Source organism: Schistocerca serialis, chromosome 5, assembly GCF_023864345.2.
Source record: "Schistocerca serialis cubense isolate TAMUIC-IGC-003099 chromosome 5, iqSchSeri2.2, whole genome shotgun sequence".
Taxonomy (NCBI): Eukaryota; Metazoa; Arthropoda; class Insecta; order Orthoptera; family Acrididae; genus Schistocerca; species Schistocerca serialis.
The window spans coordinates 471,586,951-471,609,849 of record NC_064642.1 but is presented as its reverse complement, the minus strand read 5'-3'; the positions used below and the strand labels follow the sequence as shown (position 1 = coordinate 471,609,849).

General features: G+C 39.9%; 1 protein-coding gene across 4 annotated transcripts in view; it reads right to left on the bottom strand.

The window, feature by feature from the left end:
• The window catches only part of LOC126480848 (glutamyl aminopeptidase-like), a 282,827-nt gene that overhangs the window by 16,814 nt on the left and 243,114 nt on the right, over nucleotides 1-22,899 (bottom strand). For all 4 annotated transcript variants that reach the window (XM_050104204.1, XM_050104205.1, XM_050104207.1 and 1 more), the window contains 3 exons: nucleotides 21,960-22,102; nucleotides 16,495-16,624; nucleotides 14,102-14,324 (listed from right to left, as the gene is read on the bottom strand). In XM_050104204.1, coding sequence (XP_049960161.1) covers nucleotides 14,102-14,324; nucleotides 16,495-16,624; nucleotides 21,960-22,102 — 496 coding nt within the window. The remainder of the gene's footprint in view (nucleotides 1-14,101; nucleotides 14,325-16,494; nucleotides 16,625-21,959; nucleotides 22,103-22,899) is intronic.

Below are 22,899 nucleotides of genomic sequence, written 5' to 3'. Positions count from 1 at the left end.
AAAACAATTTTGTTGCTGCCATCACATATCTTTCTTACAGATCGTGAGAATAAGATAAGGGAGTTTAGGATGCGTACAGAGACACACAGTCATACGAGGTCTGTTCAAAAAATTCCAGAACTTCGTCCAAAAAATTTTTCTACCTTATATTTTACTTATTGTGGACTGTCTCCTTTGAAATACTCTCCTCAACAATTGATACTCTGCTCCCAATGCCGTTTCCACTTCTGGAAGCAGCCTTGGTATGCATGCTGCTGGATCGCGCGAAGCACCGTCTGCAAATTTCCTTTTATTTTGTCTATCATTGCAAATCTTCATCCTTTCAATGGGGCTTTCAACTTTGAAAATAAAAAGAAGTCCACAGGAGCCAGGTCTTGAGAGTATGGAGGAAGAGGCAGCACAGCAATTTCATTTTTTGTGCAATAGTCACGCACCAATAAGGATGAATGTGCAGGTGCATTATCATGATGCATGAGCCATGACTTGTTTCACCACATTTCAAGTTGTTTCCTTCTCATATTCCCGAAGGCATTGCAACACGTCCTGATAGTACCATCAATTAACAGTTTGTTCCTGTGGCATGAATTCATGATGAACTAAACCTACAAAGTCAAAGAAAACTATCAGCATGGCTTTGACATTTGACCTGACCTGACGAGCTTTTTTTGGTCTTGGAGAACTTTTCCTGAATCATTGTGAAGATTAAACCTTGGTCTCAACATCATAACTGTAGATTCACATCTCATCACCAGTTATGATTCTCTTAAGAAACATCTTGTTCTCATTTGTGCGATCCTTGAGCTCTTCACAAATTGCTAGGTGGAGGTCTTTCTAGTCTTTACTCATGAGCTGTGGGACGGATGGCAGCAACATGATGCAGTGCAAGATGCTGTGCGAGGACTTCATGACATGATTCAACTGAAATGTTACATTCTTCTGCAATCTCTCAGACAGTCAGTTTTCGATTGGCACATACAATTTTGTTGACATTACTGATTTGGGTGTTATCAGTAGATATCGAAGGGAGTCCTGAACAAGGGTCATCTTTAACTTCTATCTGGCTAGTTTTAAAATCTGTGAACCATTTACAACACTGAATGTGGCTTCAGCACCTATCATCATAGAATTCCTGCATCATTTGATGTATCTCTGTAAAGTTATTCTACAGTTTCACACAAAATTTAATGCAGATGCCATGCTCCTCTACCTCTGCCATCTCGAAATTCACAACCTAGGTGACAACATTCTACTCAATAAAGCACCAAACAATAACTAACAGACATACAATAATGAAACTTACAGCAATTACACATTAAACAAAGGTGTGAGCAGGGATGCCAACCACATTCACTCCAACACACCACTGGTGCAAAATTACGAACATTCAGGAATTTTTTGAACAGAATCTGTATTTCTGTAGTTAAATCTGTAAATAGGAGGACAAAATACTGATACCGCCAGTACAAAGTACACTCTGCTATTCACAGCACAGTGGCTTGCAGAGTATGCAGATGTACTCATGACATACAAATCTGAGAGCAGAATCGAACCTGTCATCGATATTAACTTGTGGCGAGAAAACTGTGTTAAAACATTTAGCATTTTGTACATTGTCTGGTCACCTGCTTAAGCTTTAAGGCTGGAGGTTACACTGTGTTGTAGAATACCTGGATTATACTTTTTTGACTGGAATACTCTCTTTCAAATTCTAAAGATGGCAGGGGTAAAATATAGGGAGCGAAAGGCTTTTTACAATTTGTGCAGAAACCAGATGGCAGTTATAAGAGTCGAGGGGCATGAAAGGGAAGCAGTGGTTGGGAAGGGAGTGAGACAGGGTTGTAGCCTCTCGCCAATGTTATTCAATCTGTATATTGAGCAAGGAGTAAAGGAAACAAAAGAAAAATTTGGAGTAGGTATTAAAATCCATGCAGAAGAAATAAAAACTTGGAGGTTCGCCGATGACATTGTAATTCTATCAAGAGACAGCAAAGGACTTGGAAGAGCAGTTGAACGGAATGGACAGTGTCTTGAAAGGCGGATATAAGATGAACATCAACAAAAGCAAAACGAAGATAATGGAATGTAGTCGAATTAAGTCGGGTGATGCTGAGGGAATTAGATTAGGAAATGAGACACTTAAAGTAGTAAAGGAGTTTTGCTATTTGGAGAGCAAAATAACTGATGATGGTCGAAGTAGAGAGGATATAAAATGTAGACTGGCAATGGCAAGGAGAGCGTTTCTGAAGAAGAGAAATTTGTTAACATCGAGTATAGATTTAAGTGCCAGGAAGTCGTTTCTGAAAGTATTTGTATGGAGTGTAGCCATGAATGGAAGTGAAACATGGACAATAAATAGTTTGGACAAGAAGAGAATAGAAGCTTTCGAAACGTGGTGCTACAGAAGAATGCTGAAGATTAGATGGGTAGATCACATAACTAATGAGGAGGTATTGAATAGAATTGGGGAGAAGAGGAGTTTGTGGCACAACTTGACAAGAAGAAGGGACCGGTTGGTAGGACATGTTATGAGGCATCAAGGGATCACAAATTTAGCATTGGAGGGCAGCGTGGAGGGTAAAAATCGTAGAGGGAGACCAAGAGATGAATACACTAAGCAGATTCAGAAGGATGTAGGTTGCAGTAGGTACTGGGAGATAATGAAGCTTGCACTGGATAGAGTAGCATGGAGAGCTGCATCAAACCAGCCAGTCTGGTGGTAAGCTATCGAACCTTTGAAGCTGTGTTCTTTAAGATCAATCACTGTTGAAAGATAATTTTGAGCAGAAGTTTTCAAACTGACAGATGTAGAGCGTGTTTGTGTGTGTGTGATTTTTAATTATAATTACACCTATCTCATTAGATTTTCATACAGGCACTAAATAACTTGATACTGTGTGCTCAAACATCAATCTCATGAATGCTGTGCACTTCATATTGTTCTTTATATGTAAATGATATTAGATTTATTAATCAAGTAGTTGTAATGCTATTGGGAATATCGGATGGTTCATGACAGTTTATATGGTTCAAGACAGTTTGTCTTGATGATGGAACAGTTCATTTATAATTTTCAATGTGTGAGGTATCACTCATTTTGCTTACATAATGCTGATAGATTAAAAAATCTGCTCACCAAATGGTGCCAGGAGAAAAACAAATAAAATATATAAAGACGTGGAAGCTTTCAGGGCTGGTGGTGCCATTTTTGGTTTAGGAGAGAGAAAGAGGGATGAAGGAAAGGGAATGGTGAGATTTAAGAAATGCTGGAGTTACAGAGAAGCTGCCTAAAATCCACAGTTAGGGGAGTCTTACTGGACAAAGACTGCACCAGATGAAATCTGAGAACCTGTCAACTTAAAGGTGGAAGACAGGGTAATAAGCAAGACACAGCTTACTGAAAAAACACTGTGCAAGAGTCAATAGAAGTGGAAACCTAAATGCCTTATACATGGTACGCAGGTAAGGGGGTGCTGAGCACTCGATAAGTCCTAGAATGAAAGATAAGGAAAAATAAAAGGGAGCAAAGGAAATGAATAGTTACCAAAAAGAAATGCTGAGACCACAGAAATGAATGTAAATTTAGGGCATGTGGGTGGTGACAACCAAGCACATGTTCTAGTACTGTTACTGCCTGTGGAGCTGTGAGAGATTGGTGTCAGGAAGGGAAATCTACGTGGCATGTATGATGAAGCAGGCACCAAGGTAATGACTTATTAACATTTCTGGAAGGTGATTATCAACAGCCATAAAGTAATGTATAAAATGCATGTTTGACTAACATAATGGTTTAAGCCACAACATTACATTTGTCATTACTTAAATAATGTATAGTCACGAATATCAATATACGACAGAGGACTTTTAGAAGCAAACATACTAATACCAAGTATACACAGAGCAATACAGAAGAGAAGGTCAGGACTATAAGTATTACATTGACAATGTAATATTTATAGTCCTGATCATCTCCTCAGTACAGCTCTGTGTACACTTGGTATTAGCCAGCCTGCATATGGGTGAGGGATCTGGTGTATCTGTTCCAGGTGCAAATTCCAGGGGGCGCCAAATTCATAATCTTGACAAAAAAAAAAAAAAAAAAAAACCAGAGAGCAGCCTTGTTTCGCAAAGCGCCTAGCATCCAGCGCAAGTTGGTCTATTGATTATTCATATGAGCTTGAAATACATCCCTGAACACATTCTAAGTTGATTTCTGAACAAATCATAAATTGATTTTTGGATGCGAGCATGGTGTACATGATGTCTCCGCTAGGAGAATCCCCATCGCATCTAGCAATAAAAGATTTCCCGGCAGACAAAAGGGATGGTGCTATATGAGCTGAGCTGAATAAAACTGAACAGGTGAATGCCAACTTCTGTTTGTTTATGTGGTTGATTGGGTATTCGAATGGTCAGCACTGGTATAATTACTAGTGAAATCCAAAGATTCCGACTTCCAGAGTGGAAATAAACAACTAACAGGAATAAAAAGAAAGATTACATATTATCTTCTCGGTGTATCTAGGAAAATGAAATTCTGACAGAAAATTTTGCCAGGTCGCTGCACTAGTAAGGGCCAGTTGTGCAAAGCCCAGTTAGAAGCCACTTAGTTCTATTCTCAGAGTAGCATGGGAAACACCTTGTACAAACACGTAATAATGCCTAACCGGAGAATAAATGCAGGGTAACTGAACCAGTGAAGTTAACTGAAGAACAAGTTTTGACAATGGCAGGAATAGTTGCAGAATTAGAGATGACAAGATTGGTTGTTAGAAATAGGAAGGAGAAGAAACAGGCATATCACACAAATTATATGGAAGAATATGACGATTCCAAATTTGTATAAAAATTTTGTGCTACTGTATTTCAATCTCATGTTTGAGAAACTAGAGTGTTTGAATGAAATGTGGAATTATTTCCTAACATAAAACTTTTTGCTTGTAGTAGGCCTAATAGGCATTTTATACTGGTACTTCACGAATTTATTCTGTTGTGTTATTTATGTAAATGAGGTACATAAAAATGACAGTTTGTGCCAAAACAGTCTCACTTATTTGGCATGTGTTACAATTGCTGCAATATTAGAAAGACACCACACTAGTGTTGGGTACTACACATATTAACAGCTTTTTCAGTATTAGACGATGACATTTTGATTTTTCACGTAGCAGAATGTTTGACAAACTTTGATGAGGTAATAGATTCTTTCACAGAAAGGAAAGCACACCATGTAAAGGTGTAGCAAGGTTAGAGAGAAAGAAATGCTGGGACCTAAGAAATGTGTACCGTACTGTCTTGCTTGTGTCTTGTCTTTTCTGGTTTTATGTTTCCTTTATTTTATTTTGTGTCACACAAAAGAGAAATTATTAGCTAATAGGCAATAAAGAAATTTTCTGAAGAGTTCTTATTCTCCCGGTCTCAAATAATCCCACTCAGTATTAAACGCGATTTTTTTTTTTTTTTTTTAACGAGGGTAGGATGTCAAATTGGTCAAGTGGGAGCAGGAGAGGCACCACAAAACATTTTAATTTCCACTGCTCTGAATATAGGTTTAACAGCTTCCATTACAAAATATACATGTCTGAATTCCACAGAGTGAAATACACTGCTTTCTGGCACATTAAACCAAATAACTTGTCTTACGTTTTCTTTAACATATATGTTTTGTTATCAAACTCTTCAGAAAGATGTGCATTACAGAATGGACATATTTCCGATAAATCAGTTTTTTTAAAATTTTTGACATCCTATCTCAAATGCTCAAAGGGGAGGGGGCACCACAATCAAGGTTCGGAAATATCATAGATCTGAGGCTGGGTATTAGTGTGCTTGCTTCTAAAAGTCCTGTGTTGTAATTGATATTCATGATATGCACTACACATTATTTAAGTAATGACAAATACAATGTTGTGGCTTAAACAATTTTAACCCTTATTCATAAAGATGGTCCTTGACTGAAACCGGCCAATATTTGGGTTTAAAATAAAAGCAGTTGATGGTTGAACATTCATTTTATACATGTAATGACTTATGCTGTAAAGCATGCTCTGTAACAGGATATCATGTGTTATCTGTATACATTCTCTGCCTATGCCCATTCACCCTAACTGATAACTTTGTAGTAGCTACAGCAATGCAGAAGGCCAAACAGTGTTTACATAAAGGCTGGTACCTGATGTGTCATTTCACAGGTGGCTATCCCTTTTATCACATATGTTTTGCAAGTTACAGGGGTGGTGTATGTGGTGACAGGAGGGTGCACTGAGCTAGCCTTACAGCAGGAACAGCCACAGAGATAGAAGCCACAGAGTAGAGAAATGGGTGCAGAGCATAGGATTTGACTAGGATATTGTGGAGATTAAGGAAAAGGAGGAGGGGGGGGGACTAAAAGCTATTCTAGGTGTGATGGGCAAAATGTCAGACAGAATGGACCTCATTTCAGGACACAATTTTAGGAAGTCATAGCTTTGTCAAAGTAGCTGATTAATACATTCAAAACCAGGATAGTACTGAGCAACAAGAGGTCTACTTTGCAGCTGTTTTTTGGAGGGATCAGTATTACCAGGATAGGATGCGCTGGCCCAGAAAGTCTGCTTTAGAATTAGGTATGTGGGATAATTACACACAGTGAAGACTGCGATGAGAATGACTGCTGCAGAGTCTGCATCTGAACAAATGTTTTTGCCTTGAATGCGAAGGAAATGTGGGAGGGAATGTTTGAAATGTAAAGAATGGCAACTGCCAAAGTATAAGGACTGTGTTTGTTTGTGGGTTTAATGTGAACAGAAGGAGTGTATGAAATGTAATTGGGAGACTGTGTTAAGCTTAAACTTGAGTCTGTATTGTGAAGATGACATTCATGTATCTAAACCAAACTAGGGGCTGAAAGCTTATGGATCCCAGGAAAGCCCCCTCCTAGTAACCCATGAAAAACTTGGCTTAGGAAGGAGTCATCCTGGTTCCCATAACTGTACCCCTCATCTCTTTGTACGTCTGCCCCTCAAAGGTAAAATAGTTTTTTAAGTATAAGAGTGATTAAGGTGAGCAAGATATCGTAAGTTTGGAATAAAGTGAGTGCTAGTTGAGATCACGTTCACCAATATACAGATCATGTATGTGGGTGATGTTAGTATAGAGAGAGATGCATCACTAGTCACAAGCAAGGTGAGTGGTGGGAGTGTGATGTGCAAAAATTTCTGACAATTCAGGAAATGGCTGGTGTTTTTCATGTAGAAAGAAGGGGAGATTTCCTGTGTTTTTAATGTAGGAGGGATGGGAAGTCTGTGTACTACAGAATGCAAGTGACAATGGTAGATCCCTTGTCCACTTGGAAATGATGGAGTCATCAGTTTATAGGGATTCTGTACAGGTCTGGTTAGAATAATGTTGTAGGGACCAGAAAAAGTGTGGTTAAACAATGATAGATGCAAGGAATTCTTGGAAAGCTTGTAAAGAGTGATTTTGAGGTAGTGATGGTGGATAAAGTTGGGATTTTGATTGAAACTGTTCAAGGCAGGGTGCAATCTCATGTTTTTTGTTGGAAAGGTTTTGAGATTGGGTTGCAACATGATACTTCCAGCTGACATCACATGTGAAGGAAAGTAGGCCCTTAACCAAAGAACCATGATTAAATACAGTTATATCTGAAAGGGAGACCCATAGATACTGACCCACAGATAATACATATAATTTAGGAGGGGAGAGGGCCTTAGAGGAGAGTTGCGAACTCTTGTGTTGTTGTTAGTTCTTGTAATCCTAAGTATCCATTGCTCTGAGAGTCAGTGGTGAAGGTTGGGGGATATTAAAAAGGTTGGTGAAGCTCAGTTTGCAGGAGAGGAGTGGTGGTACATGGTGCGGCTATTGAGAGAGCTGAAATGGGACAGGGATGGAAACACCACTGTTGAGGTAATTTAAAAAAGGTAGGATAAGTTCTTGACGTGAAGTCTGACCTGATGTTGCAGTTTGTAGTTCGGTTGGCAGATGATACCATCCAAGGAAACATGAGGGGAAAATAAATGCAGTATTTTATAGAGGAGTTAAATCTGGTGGAGTGCAAATTGGCAGATGAGGTATATGCATCACAGGTTACCAGAGGTAAGTGCAACAGACTGCTGTATTTGAAACTGTAACAAGGGCTGCTGAAGAGTGGGATTACATCCAGAAATAGGGGCTTTCAAAGTTAAGCTTTTGAGGGTAGCTCACAGGGACAAACAGGTTTCAAAAAACAGAATATGGGGCCTTAGCTGAGGTGATGCAAAGCATGTTTTCTAAAGGACCAAGTATAATATGTGAGGGTTGGTGACAGTGGTGAGAACGAAACAAAGGAAGGAAAATGAGAGAAAAAGAAAATAACAGCTGCAAAGTTAAAGATTGGAAAAATTGAAAAATGTACAAAAATTCAAGGAAATTCATGAGAACAGACAAAAGCAAAGAAGATGTAATGAGTGTGCGAGAACCTTCAACCCTTCTCCCCAAGACGGAGCCACTGGTTCCACGAGTTTGTGTATTTCTGTATCTTTTAATTGTGTTTTCTCCTGCTGGAATTTGGTGAATAGATTTTTTTATTTATCTACGTTATATTTTCAAACATTGATTATTTTTGTTGATACATATTTTATCTATTTATTTAGTGATTTATCAAAAACAAAGATGATGTGACTTACCAAACGAACACCGTTGGGTGGCTTGCGGAGTATCAATGTAGATGTAGATGTAGAAAGCGCTGGCAGGTCGAGAGACACACAAACAAACACAAACATACACACAAAATTCAAGCTTTCGCAACAAACTGTTGCCTCATCAGCAAAGAGGGAAGGAGAGGGAAAGACAAAAGGATGTGGGTTTTAAGGGAGAGGGTAAGGAGTCATTCCAATCCAAGGAGCGGAAAGACTTACCTTAGGGGGAAAAAAGGACGGGTATATACTCGCACACACACAAATATCCATCCACACATATACAGACACAAGCAGAAATATTTAAATACAAAGAGTTTGGGCAGAGATGTCAGTTAAGGCGGAAGTGCAGAGGCAAAGATGTTGTTGAATGACAGGTGAAGTATGAGTGGCGGCAACTTGAAATTAGCGGAGATTTAGGCCTGGTGGGTAACGGGAAGAGAGGATATATTGAAGAGCAAGTTCCCATCTCCGGAGTTTGGATAGGTTGGTGTTGGTGGGAAGTATCCAGATAACCCGGACGGTGTAACACTGTGCCAAGATGTGCTGGCCGTGTACCAAGGCATGTTTAGCCACAGGGTGATCCTCATTACCAATGAGGACTGGAGTAGGTGGTGGTTGGAGGGTGCATGGGACAGGTTTTACACCGGGGGCGGTTACAAGGATAGGAGCCAGAGGGTAGGGAAGGTGGTTTGGGGATTTCATAGGGATGAACTAACAGGTTACGAAGGTTAGGTGAACGGCGGAAAGACACTCTTGGTGGAGTGGGGAGGATTTCATGAAGGATGGATCTCATTTCAGGGCAGGATTTGAGGAAGTCGTATCCCTGCTGGAGAGCCACATTCAGAGTCTGGTCCAGTCCCGGAAAGTATCCTGTCACAAGTGGGGCACTTTTGTGGTTCTTCTGTGGGAGGTTCTGGGTTTGAGGGGATGAGGAAATGGCTCTGGCTATTTGCTTCTGTACCAGGTCGGGAGGGTAGTTGCGGGATGCGAAAGCTGTTGTCAGTTTGTTGGTGTAAAGGTTCAGGGATTCCGGACTGGAGCAGATTCGTTTGCCACAAAGACCTAGGCTGTAGGGAAGGGACCGTTTGATGTGGAATGGGTGGCAGCTGTCATAATGCAGGTACTGTTGCTTGTTGGTGGGTTTGATGTGGACGGACGTGTGAAGCTGGCCATTGGACAGATGGAGGTCAACGTCAAGGAAAGTGGCGTGGGATTTGGAGTAGGACCAGGTGAATCTGATGGATGCCTGGAACAGTTCCATCCTCCGTCACAGCGGGACCCACATCCTCTTCCTCAAAATCACCGTCTCCAAACCTTAAAGGAATTTCTGACTTCCAGCCTTGCATCTCAATCCTTCTTAAAAAACCTTAATCCTACTCCCAACATCACCACTGTTGAAGCCCAGGCTATCCGTGATCTGAAGGCTGACCGATCCATCGTCATTCTTCCGGCGGACAAGGGTTCGACGACCGTGGTACTTGATCGTCGGGAGTATGTGGCTGAGGGACTGCGTCAGCTTTCAGACAACACCACATACAAAGTTTGCCAAGCCAATCCCATTCCCGATGTCCAGGCGGAGCTTCAAGGAATCCTCAGAACCTTAGGCCCCCTGCAAAACCTTTCACCTGACTCCATCAACCTCCTGACCCCACCGACACCCCGCACCCCTACCTTCTACCTTCTTCCTAAAATTCACAAACCCAATCATCCCGGCCGCCCCACTGTAGCTGGTTACCAAGCCCCCACAGAACGTATCTCTGCCTACGTAGATCAACGCCTTAAACCCATTACATGCAGTCTCCCATCCTTCATCAAAGACACCAACCACTTTCTCGAACGCCTGAAATCCTTACCCAATCTGTTACCCCCGGAAACCATCCTTGTAACCATCGATGCCACTTCCTTATACACAAATATTCCGCACGTCCAGGGCCTCGCTGTGATGGAGCATTTCCTTTCACGCCGATCACCTGCCACCCTACCTAAAACCTCTTTCCTCATTACCTTAGCCAGCTTCATCCTGACCCACAACTTCTTCACTTTTGAAGGCCAGACATACCAACAATTAAAGGGAACAGCCGTGGGTACCAGGATGGCCCCCTCGTACGCCAACCTATTCATGGGTTGCCTAGAGGAAGCCTTCTTGGTTACCCAGGCCTGCCAACCCTAAGTTTGGTGCAGATTTATTGATGACATCTTCATGATCTGGACTCACAGTGAAGAAGAACTCCAGAATTTCCTCTCCAACCTCAACTCCTTTGGTTCCATCAGATTCACCTGGTCCTACTCCAAATCCCACCCCACTTTCCTTGACGTTGACCTCCATCTGTCCAATGGCCAGCTTCACACGTCCGTCCACATCAAACCCACTAACAAGCAACAGTACCTGCATTATGACAGCTGCCACCCATTCCACATCAAACGGTCCCTTCCTTACAGCCTAGGTCTTTGTGGCAAAGGAATCAGCTCCAGTCCGCAATCCCTGAACCATTACACCAACAAACTGACAACAGCTTTCGCATCCCGTAACTACCCTCCCGACCTGTTACAGAAGCAAATAACCAGAGCCACTTCCTCATCCCCTCAAACCCAGAACCTCCCACAGAAGAACCACAAAAGTGCCCCACTTGTGACAGGATACTTTCCGGGACTGGACCAGACTCTGAATGTGGCTCTCCAGCAGGGATACGACTTCCTCAAATCCTGCCCTGAAATGAGATCCATCCTTCATGAAATCCTCCCTACTCCACCAAGAGTGTCTTTCCGCCGTCCACCTAACCTTAGTAACCTGTTAGTTCATCCCTATGAAATCCCCAAACCACCTTCCCTACCCTCTGGCTCCTACCCTTGTAACCGCCCCCGGTATAAAACCTGTCCCATGCACCCTCCAACCACCACCTACTCCAGTCCTGTAACCCGGAAGGTGTACACGATCAAAGGCAGAGCCACGTGTGAAAGCACCCACTTGATTTACCAACTGACCTGCCTACACTGTGATGCATTCTATGTGGGAATGACCAGCAACAAACTGTCCATTCGCATGAATGGACACAGGCAGACAGTGTTTGTTGGTAATGAGGATCACCCTGTGGCTAAACATGCCTTGGTGCATGGCCAGCACATCTTGGCACAGTGTTTCACCGTCCGGATTATCTGGATACTTCCCACCAACACCAACCTATCCAAACTCCAGAGATGGGAACTTGCTCTTCAATATATCCTCTCTTCCCGTTACCCACCAGGCCTAAATCTCCACTAATTTCAAGTTGCTGCCACTCATACCTCACCTGTCATTCAACAACATCTTTGCCTCTGCACTTCCGCCTCGACTGACATCTCTGCCCAAACTCTTTGTCTTTAAATATGTCTGCTTGTGTCTGTATATGTGTGGATGGATGTGTGTGTGTGTGTGTGTGTGTGTGTGTGTGTGTGTGTGTGTGTGTGAGAGAGAGAGAGAGAGAGAGAGTATATACTCGTTCTTTTTTCCCCCTAAGGTAAGTCTTTCCGTTCCCGGGATTGGAATGAGTCCTTACCCTCTCCCTTAAAACCCACATCCTTTCGTCTTTCCCTCTCCTTCCCTCTCTCTTGATGAGGCAACAGTTTGTTGCGAAAGCTTGAATTTTGTGTGTATGTTTGTGTTTGTTTGTGTGTCTTTCGACCTGCCAGTGCTTTCGTTTGGTAAGCCACATCATCTTTGTTTTTTGATAAATTTTTCCCACGCGGAATGGTTCCCTCTATTATATTTAGTGATTTATTTATTTTTTGATTTATTTAACCTGGCAAGCTGCAGGACATGAACAATTTGGTGGAAACGGGAAGAAAATACGGCATGGAAATCAACATCAAAAAAGCAAAAGTGATGCGCATATCAAAACATGAGAAACACTTGAAGATAACTGTTGACAATCGGGAACTGGAAAATGTGAATCAGTTCAAGTACCTGGGAAGTTTTATCACCAATGAAATTCAAGCACGAATCGCCATGGCCAAAGCTGTTTTCAACAAGAAGAGGACTCTGCTGACCAGCTAGTTGAGTTTGGCATTGAGGAAAAAACTGATAAAAGTGCTACATTTGGAGCATTGCACTGTATGGAGCAGAGACATGGACCATGAGAAAGAAGGGGAAAAAAAATACTTAGAGAACTTTAAAATGTGGTGCTGGAGGAGAATGGGAAAGATCAAGTGGACAGATCGAATATGTACTGATGATGTACTGCGAAGAGTAGGAGAGAAGAGAAGTATTCTGTGTACAATTCTTCAGAGAGAGGCCAACTGGATTGGACATGTACTTAGACACAAGGGACTCATACATGATGTCATCGAAGGGAAACTCAGAGGAAACGCAGGACGAGGAAGAAGAAGAAGAAGAAGAAGAAGAAGAAGAAGAAGAAGAAGAATTCAACATCTGGATGACATGAAAGATGGAAGGAGATACAACAGACTGAAGGAAGAAGCTAAAGACAGGGAACAGTGGAACCAGAAATTCTCCATACGAAGACATGGACCTGCCACTAGGCAAAATACTAGATGATAATAATAATAATAATAATAATAATAATAAGTGGTAAGTACAACAATAAACAGAAATTGTGGAAAGATAGGTTTTAATTACAAATGATGGCAGCAACAGGCATGAGAAAGGGGAATGGAAGAGAGAATCACAGAGGGTACATGATAAAACACAGTTAATGGCTGTAAGTGAAGAGAAAGTGGTGTCGCTGAGAGAGAAAGGAAAAGAGAATGAATCATAACTGGGAGAAGAGTGTCAAATTAATATCTCACAAAAATCATACACGAATATTATGAAGCAAATTTTATAATGATGATTTATCACTGAATGCTTATAAAAAACAACATATTATGAATGCCAAAAAGTCAGTAAATTATAAAATTAGATCAGTCACTAAATCAGCCAATTTTATCTATTCTCTTAGTTATGGTGCCAGTTTTGGCAGATGCATCTTTGTGAGATGTCATGGACAGTGGATGTAACCAATACGAGATGTGCAGAATTGTCAATAACACATTCTAACATGCATATAATTTTCAACATCAATTAATAAAAGAAATTAATGTGAAAAGGTATTTGAAGAAAGATTTGCTGCAACACCAATGACCTGTGGATCATAATTATCATTTTAGAAAATGCATCTAGGCGAAGACTATAATGGAACGGAAACAATTGAGATCATTCTGGCTGAATACAAAAACTATGTATTATTATTGTTCATTTACTACTGAACTTCCTAATTGCATTGACTTTTTTACATAATGTAATGTGTGTAATATCAGTTGAAGTTTGGGATAATGCACTATTTCTGCATATGGAGCCGTTTGTTTCTGTATGAGGAAGTTATACAGTGAACTCAGATATTATCTTTGCCATTGTCTGCATAGAATTTGATTAAGAGTGCCGAAGTTTTTCTCACCTCTTGATAGTCATACTCCGTTGCAAAATGTGAAGTCACTGCCGATATTAGGCTGCCTAATGTGAATGTGCCATTGCCAAATGTAGCTCTCATGAGATCCCAGTGTGCCTTGAGATGGCGCCATGCTAGAAGCCTTCCTTCAGGGTTGGCAGCAACTACTGCCAGAACGACCTTGATGTCTTGTGGTCTAACAAGATTACGATCCAGTGACTGGATTAAGAATCTGTGAACAGGAAATGTGAAAACTCTCTCTCATATTATGACAACAAATTTTACAGGGTAAGATTCTATTCAAATAATAACGTGTTCCACTTATGGTGAATGTGAGACAGAGACAGGGGGATGGCTAACATGTACATAAAAAATTACATCACATTTTAAATGAAAGATAATGGTTAATCACATTTATGTTTTGTAACCAATCAGCAGTCAAAGAAGAAGAAGAAGAAGAAGAAGAAGAAGAAGAAAGTATACAAGATTTTCACAGTTCATGTGGGAAGACTGGATCATACAAATAAAGTGATTACATGCATGAAAAGGCAAAGTGAACCCAGCCACATTCAGATTTTGCACATGAAGAACATAATAAAACACACACAAAAGGAGAAGTGTGAAATGGGCAAAAAAAGCTAACAGACTGCTCCAAATTGGTGGAAAAATGAAAGAAAAGTAGTGTGCGGAGCACGCTGTAGATAGTCATGTATTTTAGATATCATAGTGCAATACAACAATTTATGTGGAACTACTGTAGCAACACTGTTTGATAGCAGTTTGAGTGAAGTTTATCAAATTGCTGTTTTTGGTATGCTTTTTAAATGTTACACTTATAATGTTCTCTAAATTTCAATGCTGTCCAATAAATAGTAGGTACAGTACAACATCTCATTATTTTCTTTTCCAAACTTTCCATGTGTAGTTTATTATTGCATAACTAACTCTCAGATTACTGTGGTTAAACTGTAATACAGGAGTAAAGAATGTCCCCTGACTGTTGCTTTATATTGGACTTTTACTCTATCTGATTTTCTAGCTGAAATTTATTGCAGAACTCAAAAAGTGTTTCTGGTCTCGTTTTTACTTCCAAGCACATATTCTTCCATAACTGTACTTTCCATTTCATCCTGTACCATACCATTTCAATCTTTCATGAGTTACTAATGACCTACTAAGTTCCTTCATATTGTATATCTTGTCATAATCGGCTTGTGATGTCAGCATGTATATCTGAACTGTAGCTGTTAGCACTGGTTTGGTTTCAGTTTCGATGATGATAATCTTATATCTGAACCATTCACAATAACTCATTCTGTATCCTACTATACTATTTACAATGAATCCTACTCCTGTCTTCTGCTGTTGAAATTATGTTCATTTACCCAGGAATGCTTATCTTTTTTTCACTTCTATTGCACCTAGATGGAGCTAGATCCCCTAGCATGCTTCTCACATTCAGACGAATGCCTTTCCATGTTCTGACTCACAGAATGTTACCCTTTCATTGGTTTTTTCAATCTTTTTTCAAGGTCACCACCTACTTCGCAATTCCTTCCCAGAAATTTGAATGTGGAACTAAGCCAGAACCTTCTGTCAGTGTCAAGACAACATTTTTTCAATTACAGACTGCATTTCTTGTGGATACACTTAATGTGTCTTTAATGCAGTGGTTCCCATTGCCTTCTGCATCCTCATGCTGTTGATTACTGATGAGTCTTCCACCTTTAACTGAAGGACAAGAAGGTGCCTGCTCCTCTGCTCTCTTTTGACAAGCTTTTTGAAAAAAGAGAAGGACTCATACCAAAATCTTTGACCACCATAGCTGATGATTTTGATTCAATCTAAGCAGTGGCTGGGATGAAATGTGGAACTAAGGATCAGGTGATCAATGTTGCTACCTCTAGACTACAGTGATGATCCAGAGTAATCATAAAAAAACTGACTAAAGGCCCATAGTACTGATAAAAGTACATTAAATCAGCCCCCCCCCCTCTCTCTCTCTCTCTCTCTCTCTCTCTCTCTCTCTCTCTCTCGTGTATGTGTGTGTTTTCTACAGTCACACAGCATTGAAAATTATTTCCTTACAATGATAGCAAAACTATTCATGAATGTGAAAAACATTATGATGCAGAAATTTCTTATCCCTATCCTCATCAGTTGATGTAAGGGTTGGAATAATGATTATAAAGCTTCATGGTGTAAATTGAGCAACAATCCAGGCTGAATAATTAGTCAGGAAGCTCATACTGATTGCTAACAAATTAAAAAATTTCTTGGTTGCAAATGTCATGTATTTGTGACTGAGCTGCTGACTAGAGTAGAAGTGACAGAACTATTTGTAATTGGTTTAATTTACTGGAATTCAGTTGCATGGAAAAATCAACGATTAAGACAAATACCTTTGTAAAATCCATGGATCTGATGCGACACCTAGGGCCTTTAGCAGCAGCTTTCTCTCACTTGGCACTCCAGTACTGTTGTATTTGTGCCAACAATATTGCCATTCCTTTACACCACCATATTTTATCCCTAGACAAAAATAAAGTAACATTATCTATTAGTGAATCACATGCTCATTTTATATGCTAGCAGAGATTTATTTGTGGCTCAATATACAGAAGGAAGAAAGATGACATATGCACGGAAGTGCAAGGCTCGATCACTAGGATTGAAAGAAATCAACATATTTACTAAGAAATTCCCAAGGCAAAAAAGTCTATCTTCTATAAAGACCAGTATTATGCACGGTGAGACAGAACCTCTTTACAATTCTTGGAGCAACAATGGAGTCAACACATGGTATCATTTTTTGACAAACAATGGCTATCTTATGAGGTATTATTTTGAGTTATGTTTCTTGTTTGAAGTGAGTTGTATAGTGCAGCCATATTTATACGAGAGATTCAGCTATCACATTTATTATTTTTTGTATCTAAAAACAAAGATGATGTGACTTACCCAACGAAAGCGCTGGCAGGTTGATAGACACACAAACAAACACAAACATACACACAAAATTCAAGCTTTCGCAACCAACGGTTGCTTCATAAGGAAAGAGGGAAGGAGAGGGAAAGACGAAAGGATGTGGGTTTTAAGGGAGAGGGTAAGGAGCCATTCCAATCCTGGGAGCAGAAAGACTTACCTTAGGGGGAAAAAATTGTAATTACAAATGTCTGCTTGCGTCTGTGTATGTGCGGATGGATATGTGAGAGTGTGTGCGAGTATGTACCTGTCCTTTTTTCCCCCTAAGGTAAGTCTTTCCGCTCCCGGGATTGGAATGGATCCTTACCCTCTCCCTTAAAACGCACATCCTTTCGTCTTTCCCTCTCCTTCCCTCTTTCCTGATGAAGCAACCGTTGGTTGCGAAAACTTGAATTTTGTGTGTATGTTTGTGTTTGTTTGTGTGTCTGTCGACCTGCCAGCGTTTTCGTTGGGTAAGTCACATCATCTTTGTTTTTAGATATATTTTTCCCACGTGGAATGTTTCCCTCTATTATATTCATATCATTAATTTGAACCCAACAATTATTATTTTTGTATGTTTACATTACTGAACCAAATGGCAATGTCTATCTCTAGTCATCTACTCTGCATCTGCTGTAATCGATTTCACAATATACTTCTAGCAATCATGCATTGACTGTGTATTCTGATTTACCTGAGCTCAGTAACATGATATGATTCTCACTGGTTCATTGCTGTACTTCCCAGGAAGAAACAAAGTATTCAGTTGCTGTTGGACATAGAACTGGAACAGTGGCATTTCTGTATCATGATTTATTAGGGTTTAAAAATGTATTTAAGTGGAGATTGATGCATTTAGTGTCTGCATTTGATTTATTGTGTAACTGAAGTTAAAGGATTCCTTTTGTATTCATGTGGATGACCTCACACTTTTCATTCTTTAGGGTAACTTGCCAATTTTCGTACCGTACAGATATCTTTTTTTATATTGTTTTGCAATTTTTCTTCTTCTGATGGCTCTTCTAGATGATAAATGACAGCATCATCTGCAGACCCTGGCTGCTCAGATTGTTTCCTACATCGTTTATAAAGATAAGGAACAGCAGAGGGCTCGTAACACTACCTTGGAGAATGCAAGACATCATGTCTGTCTTACTGGAGTACTTTCTGTCAATTATTATGAACTGTGACCTCCCTGACAGGAGATCATTAACCCAGTCATATAACTGAGACAATATTCCATAAGCATGTAATTTCATTACAAGTTGTTTGTGAGGTGCGGTGTTGAAATTTAGAAATAAAGAATCAATTTCAAATCCCCCATCGACAGCATTCAACAATTTGTGTGAGTAATGAGCCAGTTGTATTTCACAAGAACAATGTCTTCTAAATCTGTTGACTGCATGTCAATAGACTGTTCTCTTTGAGGTAATTCACAATGTTCGAACAAAATGATACGGAGCTGTAACTTAGTGGATTCCTGCTATTGCCTTTCTTGAATACTGGTGTGACCTTTCCAGTCATTGGATACAGATCTTTTGGCAAGAGAGCGGTCATTACGATTGTTAAGTATGAAGCTAATGCATCAGCACACACTGAAAGGAACCTAACTGGTATACATTCCGGACTCGAAGATTTGCTTTTATTAAGTGGTTTAAGTTGCTTCGCTACTCTGAGGATATCTACTTCTAAGTTACATTTACTTCATCTTCAGTGGTGAAACCATTTCAGAAGGCTGTGTTTAGTAACTCTGTTTTAGCAGCACTGTCACTGATAGTATTTCCACTGTTATCGTGCATAGAATGCAGTGATTGTGTCTTACCACTAGAATACTTTACATATGACCAAACTCTCTTTGGATTTTCTGCCAGGTTTCAAGACTGAATTGCATTGTGGAAATTATTATAAGCATTTTGCATTGAAGTCCAAGCTAAATTTTGAGCTTCTGTAAAATATTGGCAATCTTGGGGATTTTGCATTTGTGTGAATTTGGCAAGCTTTTTTCATTGTTCTGCAGCAGTGTTCTGTCTTTTTTTGTGAACCATGGGGGATCGGCTCCATTTTTTTTAAATTTATTTGGTATACGTCTCTCAACTGCTGTCAATACTATTTCTCTGAATTCAAGCCACATCTGGTCTACACTTACATTCTTAATTTGGAAGGAGTGGAGACTGTGTCTCAGAAACGTGTCAAGTGACTTTTTATTTGCTTTTTTAAATAGATATATTTTTCTTTTTGTTTTGGTGGTGGTGGATTTGGGAGTTATGGTATGTGCTTGAAATCAAACTCAAGTTTCCTTTGAACCTTTCAGCAATTGTATCTTATGAATTGGGAGGTCAGTAAAAGGATCCAATTATTATTTTATTCCAGTTGCAAAGAATGACCTCTGCTCATTCCAACTCACAGGAATTATCTACTTTAATTTTGTGACAAGCTAAACTACCTTTAACAGCAATAAACATGCCACCACCAACTGTGTTTAGCCTATCCTTTTAGAGCACCATTAGGTTCTTCGCAAAAATTTTGGTTGATCCTATCTCCGGCTTTAGCCAGCTTTCAGTGCCTATAACAATTTGAGCATCAGTGCTTTCTATTAGCACTTGGAGCTCTAGTACTTCCCCAACACAGCTACGACAATTTACAACTGTATACCAATGGTTCCTGTATCTACATTCTTTGCATATTTTACCTGCACCCTTTGAGATTGAAGAACTTGCTGTGTTTCCCTGAGACCCTCTAACCTAAAAACTGCTCAGTCCATGTCACACAGATCACATATGTAGCCACCTCCTGTGTATAATGGACTCCTGACCTATTTAACGAAATCCAAAACCCCACAATCCTATGGTGCAAGTCAAGGAATCTGCAGCCCTACATGGTCACAGAACCAACTGAGCCTTTGATTCAGGCCCTCCAATAGGCTTTGTACTAGAGGTCTGCAATCAGGCCTGTCGACTATGCTGCAAACAGTGAACTCTGCTTTCATCTCACAAGCAAGACTATCAGCCTTTATAACCTCAGGTAGCCACAAAAATCAGAGAAAATCTCTTCCAATCCAAAGCAACACACTTAATTGGTACTGATATAAGGAACCACCTGCAGTTGGCTGCAACCTGTGCTCTCCATGGCACCTGGAAGGATCTGTTCCACATCTGGTGTGATGCACACCAATTTGACACTGGCTTTCTTCTCCTCCTTGGCAGCCATGTCCCTCAGGGGACCCATAACACACGTAACATTGGAGCTCCCAACTACCAATAATCCCATCTTCTGTGACTGCCTGGATCTTGTAGTTTGAGAGGCTTCTATGAGTTAGGGCAGGCGACTGCATCTGGCTGAGGGACATTGTCTGTCACACTTAGCACCTGAAACCTGTCTGTCAGACTAACTGGGGAGGCCTTACAGTCGGTCCCCTGAGAAGACTTTTGCAGCTTGTCATGCCCTGAGGTGGCTTCCCATTTGACCACAGATAAGGAGTCAACCTCAATGTGAGCAGTGACTGGGCTGAACACAGGTGAGAGGTGAACCTCAATGTGAGCAGTAACTGGGTTGGCCACTGGTACAGACTGATTTGTGGGCTCTTAGGTCTTGCTGGACATTTGTTGGATCCCCACAGCTGGTTCACAACAGTCATGTCCATCCACTGAAGTCTTGAGCCGTGTAACTGAAGCCGACACAGCCTGGAGCTGTGCATCGGTACACAGCAATCACAGTCTCCATCCGTATTAAAGATGGTGGGAAACTATACACTAAACACTAAACTAACTGAACTTTACTGCAAACTGTAATGAACACAATTCACTCCTGGTTAGGAGCTTGTAAAATGTCACAAAATCAGTTACTTCTCTGCTAATGCTGTCCGGTTGGTGGCTGCCACCTGACTCTTTGCTGCATACTTTAAAATAATTTGCAAAATATAAATGAAGGTGAAGAGGTGAAGAGATTGTGTTCACAGTCAAAAAACACACCACTGAATGCTATATGTAATATGAAAAATTATTACAAATTCCGTCTGCAGTGCTACATTAGTCTTCTTATATGAACACAATGCTCTCCTCCTGCCCCAACCCCACACAAATTAATTTTAAGTACCTGTCACACTTTCCGCCTCGAGAAAAAAATGTCATGCCTTAGGTTTTTGAGACAATTCATCATGCATACTGCATCTGATGCTTAAGCAGCTCAACAATGCAGTAGAGAAGAACTTTTCATGGGAAGTTAGTGCAATGGGGGTTTCATCTCATCTTTCCAGTGAACTAAAATTTGGACAGTTTACAAAGCAGCTGCAGAAGCTAAGTAATAACACTTCTATAATAATGTAAAAATAATTATCACACCATACTGATCACAGAAAAAAGAGATCTTATCATATTACTGCAACATCATATGTTTTTTTATCCATGTTAAGTGTAAATATTTGTCAGTATTATAAAATAAAATAAAAACTAAAATAAGAGGTAAATTGCAGAAATTTAAGCTGGAACACGTATGAAACATAGGCAGTAGTACAAAAAGATCATGGCTCGTTTATTAGGAGAAAAAAATATACAATAGAATCTCAATGCAAAACAAAATTGTCAAAAACATAGGTGGAGAACATGGCTATGAAGTGACAAATTGTTGATGGTGTACAGCAACCAGCCACCAATTGGTTTTTGGTTACTTTACTCAAAAAGTACTTTTTGAATAAATTAAGCTAAAACTAGTTTGTGGCTAGTTGCTGCACTCCGTCACGAATCTCAGTGTACCCGATACAAGATGTACTTCTGAATGGTGCACATACCACAGATTTATATTAAAAGACACTTATTATTACTCTGCAAGACAAGCTTGATTACTAAAAAGAGAAAAGATTTGTGAGTTTTTATTATGTTAAGATATTCAGATTTTGAATAACAACCTGCAACATAGACAACTTCTCTTAGATTGGGAGGGATGTGTGTGCCATTATTCATCCAGTCTCTGAATTTTGCTGTTGCTTCCTTCACTGTTTCTTTCACATCACATAAGATTGCTGATGCCAGAACATCTGAGCGCATCAGTCTGTAACAATGAGAAATAATATTCATTATGAATTCTTGATGTACAAGAAGATATGTAGGAAACATTTCTAATTGTAATTATTAAAATAAAATGGGGAATTTCACTGCAGAAAATATCAACTGTATATTACCCACATTATGTTATTTCTTTGTAAAATATTATTACACTAATTAGTTAACATTTCTTACACACTGTAGTCATCCTTCATAATTAATTATGTTCTATGAGATAGCTTATTTATGATGCTGTTGAGGCTGGAAGATGTTATTGTGGAAACTTTTTCAGTATCTATTATGAGTGATATGGAGAAAATTTGGCTTTAATAAATTCTATAAATATATTTTACAAACAAAAAACGTGCCAATCACAACACAGGCTTACTCAATCACCTTTATATCAACAAAAATAATCAATTTTTGAAAATATGTAACATAAATTGGATAGGTAAAAAAACCACTCACCAAGCAGCAGCAGCAGGAAAAAACACATCCAAAGGTTAAAGAAAAGTGCAAGCTTTCAGAGTCAGCAGCTCCTCCTCCTGGCAGAAATGTTGAAGGGGAAGGAAGAGGGATGAAGGAAAAGGACTGGCAAGATTTAGGAAATGGTTGAGAGTTCGGAAAGTTGCCCACAACTCTGGATAAGGGCAGCTCTACTGGACGAGATGAGATGGGAAGACTGATTTTTTGGGGTACAATGGACGTGACTTGAAAACCTGAGAGCTTAAATGTGGAAGATAGGTCAAGAAGCATGACAGAGATTACTGACAGATTACAAATACAGCAACTACCGTACTTACT